Here is a 10,054-nt window from a genome sequence, read left to right as displayed (position 1 = left end):
TATTGGCTTCAGCTCTTCTTTGGAGGGGGCAAGGCTGATTTGTGGCATTGTTCTTGTCCAGAACAGATCTCCAGAACTGGTACACTATTGTGTCCTAGGGCAGGCACCACACTGCTATTGTTTTCTCTGGTACAGGATAAATAGGAAAATGGCAGCTGGTTGTGGACTGTGACACCTGAGTTTCCCCTTGTGCCAAGGGAAGCCAGTGCTTTACTGAGCATAATCTAACTACTAGGAAGCCCCCTTCTGCTCACTGCAAGCCAGTCCAACGGGAGGCCATTACTTTTTTTTTCCAGTGTAGTTTGTTGTGTTTTGAGGAACTGACCCTAAAATCCCACATCAATTGAGTAAATCTGAAACAACCAGCACCCTGCTTCCCTTTTATTTCAGTTAAATTGTCAAAATCACCAAAACAAAGCCAGCTTGCACACAAACATGAAATGGACACGTTATTTCTTTCTAGCACTGCAAAGCATCACATTCAGCATCTTGCTGCCGCACCACAAAGTCTCTGCAAGGGGCAGGAATTGGCCACATGGTCCTCTAAGAAGGGGAGTGGGCTTCTAGCCCTCATTTGTCATCTGAATAGAATGGGGAACTTTCATTTCTCACTAATTTCAAAATACGGTGATTTCCTGCTTTGAGGTTAAACCTTGTGTGGGTCTTTGGGTTGCCCTGTCCTTGGCAGGGTGATTTGGGTGAGTGTTGCACCCCTCCTGGGGTGCTCGAGGGAGGCCACAGCCCACCTGAGCCCCTCCTCTGTGGCTCCTTCTGAGCCCCTTCTATTTGTGCAGGCTGCCTTTCAAAGGAGGAGCCTTTCCCTGAGAAATGCTGGAGGGTTCAGCCTCACAAGACCGAGATGCAACTTGGCCAGCACCCACGAGCATCTCCCAGCTTAAGACCACCAAAAACAAGCAGCAGTATCTTCCAGACACCACTTGTGCATGATGCATTATGGCTCTGCAATTTTTCATGCTAACACCATAGTGAGGCTACTGGGATTGTGCATGGACAACTCACGTTTTGCCTTGCTGTAATCAGAGCGAGTTCAATACAGTGCTGGCACATGTTTTGTTTAGGTTTCTTTTTCATAGCATGCAGACTATGCTGTAGTGGTATTGCCTGCTGATCCTGCTACCAGACAGACAACCTGGCCCCAGAAGCTCCTGGTCTGGGGATGGTGCCTGGGAAGAGGGGTGCAGCCCTGTGGACAGCCCTTTGTCCTAAGCCAAGCAAGGGAAAAAAGGCGACCACATCTGGTCCTGAAGGATGGTCACTGGGGGCACTCCTCTTCCACAGGAGGACCTCAAAGTGCTTTGCATGCCCTCAGGAGGGAGTAACAAGAACACGTGGAATGAGTAGAAATCATCAGGTGGTGCCAGAGGAGCAAACTGCATGTCTTCCCCCAGCCACACCAGAATAAGGCACTTGAGCAGCAGTGAGATGTGTCCTGGGGCTCCCAATGGCCGTGGGCCTCACAGAAGGGGCAGGCGGAAGGCCCCCCCTGGGGCCTGCTGCTGGATGAGCTGAGCTTTGGGACACAGGTACCACATCACTACCCCTGAGGGGTTGATGATCACTGTGAAGTTGTCTCCTGTCTTCAGACCACCAATGATCTTTCCACTGTACACATCTTGCACCTGGAAGAGACAGCGGGCACAGACCTTCACCTTGAGGTCCTTCCAGAGTCAGGTTTTAGAATCATTAAGTTTGGAAAAGACTGCTGAGACCCAACCACCAACCCATCACACCGTGCCCACCCACTAGCTATGTCTCTCAGTGCCACATACACATTTCCTGAATGCCTCCAGGAATGGTGATTCCATCGCCTCTCTGGGCAGTCTGTTCCAGCACAGCACCACTGTTTTGGATAAGTTGTTTTTCATATCCAACCTGAACCTCCCCTGGCACAACCCACCCAAAATGCAGTGGTGCCAGCAGTGGGAAGCTGGAAGGGGTGCAGGCACAGGGTGCCCTCAGGGCTCACCTCATACACAGCTCCCTCGGGGAAGCCAAGCTTGGCCAGACTGGTGGTGTAGCGGAAGGGCATGTCTGTCCTCCGGCTGAAGAAGACTAGGGCACTGGCAGCCTGAGACAGCGGGCGCAGGAACACCTCAATGTGGGATTTCTCCTATGGTGAGGACAGACAGGTGAGAGAGAGCCTAATGCCCACATCACTCCTCATGTTCTTCTGCCTATGTTCTCCCAAACATGTACATCTTTCCCCTAACCTTGATGATCCTGCGCCCCTGGATTCCCAGGGGGTCCTGGTTTATCTGGATCATCAGGCGGTTCTGCAAGATCTCCTTGGCACTTGGCGAGATAGTGCGCAGGTCAGTGGACATGAGGAGCGGAGCTGCCATGATAGTCCACAAGGCCATTTGGGAGCGTGACTGCTCGTAGCTGAGACCGAAGTTTCCAATGATGAGCTGCAGGGGAAAGAAGGCAAAGGTTGTGAAAAAGGTGAAAAGCATGTCCACGTGTCCTGCCTGCTGATGCTGCAGCCTGTACAGTAGGAGCAAGCAAGGCAAGCTTCACAAGTATTACTGCTTCCCTACAGCCAGGACATCCATCTCTGCTAGGCACTAAGGAATTGGCCCACACAAAAGCACCTGATGATGCCCTTCGATTCAAAACTCCCTTCCGCTCAGGCTGAGCAGATGAAGGACAATGACACCTGTGCTACTGAACAGGCATAGTCAGGGGGTGACGGGTGCATTGCCATACCATGTCTGGGTCATTCCAGTGGCCAGGGCCAGCCGCCAGCTGCAACACATCCTGGTTTGTGAAGAACCAGTCCACAATGGAAAGCACGCTGTCCCATGAGTCCTGGATGTCATCGTAGTTCCGCCACAGGTTGCAGATCTCCCCCAAGAGGGTGTAGTTCACCTAGAGGGGAGCACGGAGTCAGACAAGATGGAGGCTGTGCATGGGGGCACTGGACACCTTAGGTGGAGGCAGGGAGAAGGGGCAGTAGAACTTGTTGGGAGGTGCAGCATCGAGAGGGTGTTTGCAAGCCAGAAGGATCTGGGGAAAGGCAACATCATGTGATTAAGGAAGACAGAGTCATATCCCAGTACAAATGGACTCATCCCAGTATAACAGAACATCTGTCAAAACAACCACAGAGGCTATGAGGCTATAAGATCAGCTGCAAGAAGGGAACATGAGCAGCTTGGGATTGATTCAGAAAGTGCAAAGGGAATAAAATGAATAAAGTGCCAATGCACTCAGCTCTCAAAAAGCGTTACAAAGAGAAACACCCACTGGGGAGGACCAGAAGTGTCATTTCAAGCATTTAAGCCAGAAAGGACCAGTCTTAGCAGAACAGGCTGTCAAGATCAATGCCACACAAGCTGAGCATGTCCCATGGCCTTCTCCACACTTCCATCAGCCAGCTGTGTCAGGAACCCTGAATGGCCAAGGAAGCCTGGCAGGAGGCCATGTCCCATCAGAAGTGGAGCAGTAAGAGGGATGTAGCATACAGGCTGGACAACAAAAAGTGGGACAGCACTCACCTTGGGAGGCAGCCCTCCCTGGTAGGCTGGCCAGCTGCAGGAGTAGATGATGGGGCGGCCAGTGGCGTTCAAGGCCCTTGCCATTTCTGGGTAGCCTTTGGGAGAGAAGGAAACTGGTGAAGGAGATGGATGACCAGAAGAAGAGATGTGAGGGAGGAAATGAAGCCAAGTGTCCAGTAGATGAGCAGCCACTCTGAGCCAAGCAGTGAGTGGACAACCACCAGCCAACAACACAGCTGTTACCCTGTGCCTGCTCCTTCCCTGATGAGTAGCACCCATCCAGCTTCAGCATGTCCACGCCCCACTCAGCAAAGGTCCTTGCATCCTGCCCAATATGGTCCAGTGTAGTGCCCGGGTATCCCCCGCAGGTGAGTGTGCCCAGGTCACCGTAAATGCCCAGCTTCAAGCCTCGAGCATGGACCTGTAAGGAGAGATGGGGACGAGGGGATCCCAGGTGCCTTTCAGGGACCAAGCTCTGTCTGTTCCAGAGAGGCACAGATGTGGAGGTCACTCACATAGTCAGCCAAGGCCTTAATGCCCCGGGGGAACCTCTCGGGGTCAGGCACCAGCCGCCCCTCAGCATCACGCTGCTTGGCGGCCCAGCAGTCATCGATGTTGACGTACTTGTAGCCCAGCTCCCGCCAGCCATCCTCTGCTAGCCGGTCCGCCATCTCCATGAAGAGCATCTCACTGCAGGACAGGAGACATGACCGGTGGAAACTCTGCCACCGTGGTACCTTAGGGGCCGGCCGGGGCTCTGGCAGTCACTGCACAGTGGCTTCAGCCGTGCAGAATGGCTGCAGGTTCGTTCCTTGGGGAAACAGCACATCGACCCCCCGCACAGCCCGTCTGCAGCCTTCACCTTTGGGGACCTCCAGCAGCAGTGGGGTATCCAAACCCCCGGTACGGCGCTCCCTATTACCTGATGCACTGGCGAGGCTCCTCCCGGCAGTTCACGTTGCAGCGGAACCGCTCCCAGGCCAGCCAGCCCATAGGCGGGGTGCGCGCCAGCCCGTTCTCCAGCCCGCGGGCGGGCAGCGCCAACAGCACAGCCAGGACCTCCACAACCGCCGGGACCCCCATCCCCGCCGCCGCCTCCGCCGGGGCACGTCGACAGCCTTCCCCCGCCCGGCCCGCTCACATGACACCGCATCACCTGACCGCCCGCTCCGCCTCCCGCTCGACCCGGCCCGGCCCCCGAGCGCAGCGGGGCCGCCCGGCACCCGCCCCGCTGCCCGGCGCCGGGAGCGCCGCCGCGGAGGAAGGGCCGGAGGTGAGCCGGGCCGGGGCTGTGTCCCCGTGTCCTCAGCCCTGCAGCGGGCACAGAGGGAGGGGAGGGGTCCGGGAAATGGTCTGAGGGTTGGGGGGCGTTGTGCGAGGAGGGGCTGCTCCCGTGGAGCGTTCCGCAGCTGCACGCCCGTATGATGAGCTGAGCTTTGCTCGCCGAGTCGCCCACAGCTGCCATGCAGGCCATGCTTGGTGAAAGCGCTTTCTTTTTTTCAACTAAAACCAAAGCGAACCCACAGGAGCCAAGTAGAGTTCAAAATCAGGCTGTGAGGCTGATTGTGATCGTGTCGCAGGAGAAAACCAGCACTCAGCTGTGTCTGCAGGCAGTGCGAGGTCCTGAGCTGGAACTGGGCTTGGCATTGGAGCCCATGCAAGTGTCCTGGGCTTTGCAAATATTTAGCAGTGGGAGCCATGCAGCTCTTTGCTCTTACAGTCCTTGTGCAGCTCCTTGCTCTTGTTCTGGTGTTTGATGATTCTCCCCTGCCTTTTCTTGTAACAGGTATGGAGCTCTGTGTAGTGGAGCTCCAGAGGCACTCATCAAGAAAGCAGCTGGCCCAAGGAAGACGTCACGGGGTCACAGTCTGACACACTGAGCCACATGGCTTAGGGCAGTGCTGGCTGCAGTGCTGGGTGACAGCAATGCTGTGGGATGGCCAGTGGGGCTGCACAGTCCTGAGCGTAGATGCAGAGAGGATGCTGAAACAGAGATCCCAGAGCATCTGAAAATGCCCTCTTCCCACATCCTACAACAGAAGAGAAAGCAAGATGACTGCTTGCTGTTTCTTCAATGCGCTCCATAAAAACCCTGCAAAGTAGGTCACTGGCAGAGGAGGAAACAAAGCAGCATCTCTGGAGGAGGCAGTGCTGTGGTGGTGGGCCTGGAGATTATCCCTGCAGCTGCTGTGCTTGTTGGATGGACAACACACAGCACTAAGCTAACCGCTTCTCTGTGGCCATGAAGCTGAATGAGCGGAGCGTGGCCCACTACGCCACCTGTGACTCGCCCACTGACCACGCCGGCTTCCTGCGCAAGCGTGTGGAGCGGCACCACCACCATGGTCACCATGGCACCTCCTACCAGCGCCGATGGTTTGTCCTCAAGGGCAACCTCCTCTTCTACTTTGAGGAGCGGGAGAGCCGGGAGCCTGTGGGGCTGGTGGTGCTGGAGGGCTGCACCGTGGAGCTCTGTGAGGCTGCTGAGGAATTCGCCTTTGCCATCCGCTTTGACGACGCTGGTGCCAAGGCCTACGTGCTGGTGGCCGATGGGCAAGCCGCCATGGAGGCCTGGGTGAAAGCGCTCTCGCGGGCCAGCTTTGACTACATGCGGCTGGTGGTGCGGGAGCTGGAGAAGCAGCTGGAGGAGGCCTGCACCAGCTTGGCTGCATGCCGCAAATCACCACGGAGGTCCTCCTCAGGCAGAAGGCGTCACCTCTCCAACCCCGCCCTGCCGCCTGTCCAGGAGAAACAGCACGCCCTGGAGAACGGGTACTCCACGTGGGGCAGCAGCCCTGACCATGATGGGGGGCACACAAAGCCCCCACCCCTGCCTCCACGCCGACGCTCAGCCGCAGGATCCTCGGTGCCCACCTTGCAGGAGAGCCCGGTGTCACCAGAGACAACATGCTTTGCCAAGCTGCACCACTGGTATGGGCAGGAGATCGCGGCACTGAGGCAGGAGTGGCAGGAGAGGCAGAAGAGGGGACATCCATGAGATGGGACACAGAGCCAGAGCAGAGCGAGGCACGCTGTTTGCCCCTTCCCTCACCGGCTGCCTCCATGCAGGAGGGCCTTTGTGCTCCCTAGGACTCAGCGTACCAACGGGCCTCATCCTCTTTCCATGGATATGGCCAGGCTCAGTGCCCTGCTGTCCTTACGTGGTGGATGCTCTGGGCGTTTCATCATCCAGTTTGGTTTTGTTTCTCAGTGTGGAAGTTTGCACAGGTCAGCATTTATTATTGTCTGTGATGTTGCGCTGAAGCCTTTCTGCTTTTGCTCTTTGGCTGCAGAAAAGATTGACTCTTGTGAAATGCCTCCAATGGGCTGCTGGCCTCAAGGTGCCTACAGCTTTATGCCTGGTTAGCTGCACATGAGCTTTAGGAGGACAAAGATGCCATGGCTTTGGCTGGCCCAGGAGCCATGGCTCATCATGATGAGTGCCCATTTGATCTGACCATGCTGCTGGCACAGGCTGCTCTTCCTGGGGCTTCTGGTTGGGTGCCAGAGCTCTGCAGAGCTCCATGAGCAGCCTCCCCAGCAGAGTGGGGAACAGGGCAGTGTACTGAGCCACAGCACAACTGTGTTTGCAAACATCATCATCATTTTTTTAACTTTCAGCTGCCCTAATGCCTCATCCCTGCTGTCTCTGCCTAGGAGCGTCCATAAGCAAGGCTTATGGGGAGGGCAGAAGGAAAGCTGGGCTTTGATCTGAATGGTGGCAAGGATCACAAGCTCCTCGATACTTTGACTAACTAGCTGTAGCCAAGCCTGTGCATTCCTCTGGCTCAAGTTTTCCCTGTTGAAAAAGAGGAATGCTAAAGGCTGCCTGCCTTCATGGGGTGAATTTATCAGCCTCTGCACAGACCACAGAAAGTGCCATATAGGGCTCTGGCAGCTAGTCAGATGCAGGAGACAGTGCAGAGCAGCGCTCGTGTGAGGTCTTTTTTTTGATGTGATCATGATGGTGTGTTTGAGGCACTGTGGGTAAGCTGGGCTGAGCCACACAGTTGGAGTAGAGGAAGGATATCAGTACGCTCCTGAGAAGCGGCTGGCCCTAAGAACACCAGAGGTAAAGGAGTGAGTTACTGTGGCTTCCCAGCCCCATGTGCCAGCAGTATTTGTACTTGCCTTGCTCTAAAAGCCATATAATCTCCTACCAAAGCCAGATCTTATCCTGCTGGGGCTTCCCTCCTACTCTCTGTCAGAATCATGGGGCTGACTGCAGGAGCACATCCCATAAACTTACCTGCTAGGTCAGAACCCTTAACCAAAGGCCAACGGTACATTACGCAGTGCTGAGTGCAGCAGCCCAAGGATTAGAATCCTCTGTAGTGGTTGTTTATAAATATCTTTCCTTATCTTCTTGGCAAGGGCTGCTTTTCAAAGCAGAAAAACGCACAAAACTGCCTTTTTTTCTCCTCTAACAGCATTAAGCTTGTTTTTATTGCCCTGTTCTGTTAAGGAGTGATGCTAGGGAAACAGCAGGCTGTGCCATAGCATGACATGGGTAATCATTTACCTTTCTGGACCTGAATGTGCTCAGCCTTACACTCTGCTATAACCTCTAGAGGTTGTCAGAGGCAGAAATCAAATGGCTTCCATTAACTTTTGGTGCCTTTGAAAATCCCTCTAGTAGTTTTGGATGACAATCTTCCTGCCTAGCCATGGTGTGTTAGCATCAGACCTTAAATCAGGTCTGACATTGGGCAGTGGGAACGTAACCTCTACATACAAATGGTGCAATCCAATAATCTCTAGTTTATGTCTGCATTTTTCCATAGCAGAGAAATTAAAGGTTGGGAGGATTTTGTTGTTTGCTTTTTAAGAGAAAACAGTAATGAGAAAACAGGAGCAGGAGGGCCAGGAGTGGGTCTGTGTCCCATCAGAAGTCGTTGTGATTCCCAACAGCAACATCAGGAATGGTGCCACCTCCCCACTGTGGGTTTTCAGGGCTGGGTCAGATGTAGATTGCCTCTTTCTTCTTTTTTAATGCAATACAGAAAGAATCTTCCTGATGTCTCAGACTCATATAAGACAGTTTGATGGCAAAGATTTACCTTCCAAAATAAAATGTACTGGGAGTGCCTACATGAGACTCAAGAAGGAGGAGAGACTTGAAGGAGAAAATAGATTAACAAAGCCAGTTCAGTCAGAACTGGACCTGAAACAGCACTATTCATATGCAGGCAGTTTCACTTTTTAAAGAAGCTTAGTTTGTTTTAATGAGCCAGGATTGCACCAGTAACACTGCTAAGGAGCTTATATTTAATGCCTAATCTGCCCTGTTTAAACCAGACAATATCCACACCACCTGGCTTTGCTTTAGCAAATATTCCAGCTAAATCCTAAATCCTGCAAATGAGGAGATGGGTTTTCCTTCCTGTCTGACTGCATTTGGAGTAACGCTGTGTTTTATTCTGCAGCACTGAGAAGAAAACGGCAGAATCATGCCAAATATCTGTGTGCAGCCTGACACCTTTGGTAGTGCTCCTCAAAAGTGCTGTGGGATTTCGGGTGCACTCGGTCAGGGCTACCTCTCAGCCCCACTGCAGAGCAGGGACGCCTCTTTTGGGGCTAATAAGAACTTCCCACCTTTTCTTATTGTTATTGTTATTATTATTGTTTTATTATTATTATTTTTAATAGAAAATGTGTGGCCAGATGGATCCTTAGCAATGGGAGACAGAGTGTTTTAAAGCTGCAAGGCTGCTCTTCTTACAGTCCTGAAGGGATTTTGGAGGGTTTTCCCTAAAGTAATATTGCAAAAGTGATGGGAAAAAAATGCTTGAATCTGGATGGTTTAATTTAAAGTAATTTGAAGACCAAAAGCGGGAGCGAGGCTGTGATTCCAGGACAGCTTTGCCAGTAAGGGAGCCCAACCTGTCAAACAAAACATGGATGGAATCCTTGCAGCTTTCTGGGGACAGGATTTCAGCTCAGGCCCACAACGTATCACTGTGTGCACATGTATGCTTCATAGAACAGCCACTGTGATGCTTTCTCTTTGCTCTGAAGTCAAGCCCCAGAGGTAAGGCTGATCCAGTCTCCCAGTGGCCACCAGCAGCCAACTGATGGCACTGTGGTTTGGGATGGCCAAACACCTGGTGGTACCACAGTCACTGTGTTCATAAAGGGGCTGCCTCAGCCCAGGAACCTGAGAGAAACCCCGTGCTGATGGGTGCCGGGGTGCCTGCGGAGCACAGGTAACACTACAGGCAGTTCGCCCAAGCAGCCCTCTGTGGAGGTGCTCCTATGCTAACTACAGACTGTGTTCTTCTTTCTAAGGGGCGGGTTTGCGCGAGCCTTTTTTTACATGCAGAACTTGTGTGTGTTATTATACATTTCAGTTACCGTTTGTATTTTATGCTATCTAATTGAATAAACAGTTTGGTATTCGTAATTCCGCGTCACCACCAAAACTCCCACAGGCGCAATAAGGCGTTCCGTCAAAACGGGGGGGGGGAGCCTGAGTGGGAAAGCCGCAGCCACGCATGCGCGGCACCGCCTCCCACCCTCCGTTCGACTCTCGCGAG

The 10,054-nt window shown here is 53.3% G+C and overlaps 2 protein-coding genes across 2 annotated transcripts; one reads left to right on the top strand and one right to left on the bottom strand.

The window, feature by feature from the left end:
* Positions 1-368: 368 nt before the first annotated feature.
* On the bottom strand, positions 369-4,618 carry NAGA (alpha-N-acetylgalactosaminidase). The gene is made up of 8 exons (XM_042890112.1): positions 4,441-4,618; positions 4,034-4,208; positions 3,762-3,939; positions 3,519-3,613; positions 2,728-2,889; positions 2,232-2,429; positions 1,988-2,131; positions 369-1,640 (listed from the first exon to the last, which is right to left on the bottom strand). Exons 1-8 carry the CDS (start codon positions 4,599-4,601, stop codon positions 1,476-1,478), a joined length of 1,278 nt encoding a protein of 425 aa, XP_042746046.1. The 5' UTR covers positions 4,602-4,618; the 3' UTR covers positions 369-1,475.
* A 112-nt stretch (positions 4,619-4,730) lies between these two features.
* Positions 4,731-9,921, top strand: PHETA2 (PH domain containing endocytic trafficking adaptor 2). Its single transcript, XM_042890440.1, has 2 exons — positions 4,731-4,791; positions 5,305-9,921. Exon 2 carries the CDS (start codon positions 5,761-5,763, stop codon positions 6,514-6,516), a length of 756 nt encoding a protein of 251 aa, XP_042746374.1. The 5' UTR covers positions 4,731-4,791; positions 5,305-5,760; the 3' UTR covers positions 6,517-9,921.
* Positions 9,922-10,054: the final 133 nt, after the last annotated feature.

Source organism: Lagopus leucura, unplaced genomic scaffold (assembly GCF_019238085.1).
Source record: "Lagopus leucura isolate 7727_CA_CO unplaced genomic scaffold, USGS_WTPT01 Super-Scaffold_100159, whole genome shotgun sequence".
Taxonomy (NCBI): Eukaryota; Metazoa; Chordata; class Aves; order Galliformes; family Phasianidae; genus Lagopus; species Lagopus leucura.
This window is presented reverse-complemented; position numbering and strand designations above follow the sequence as displayed.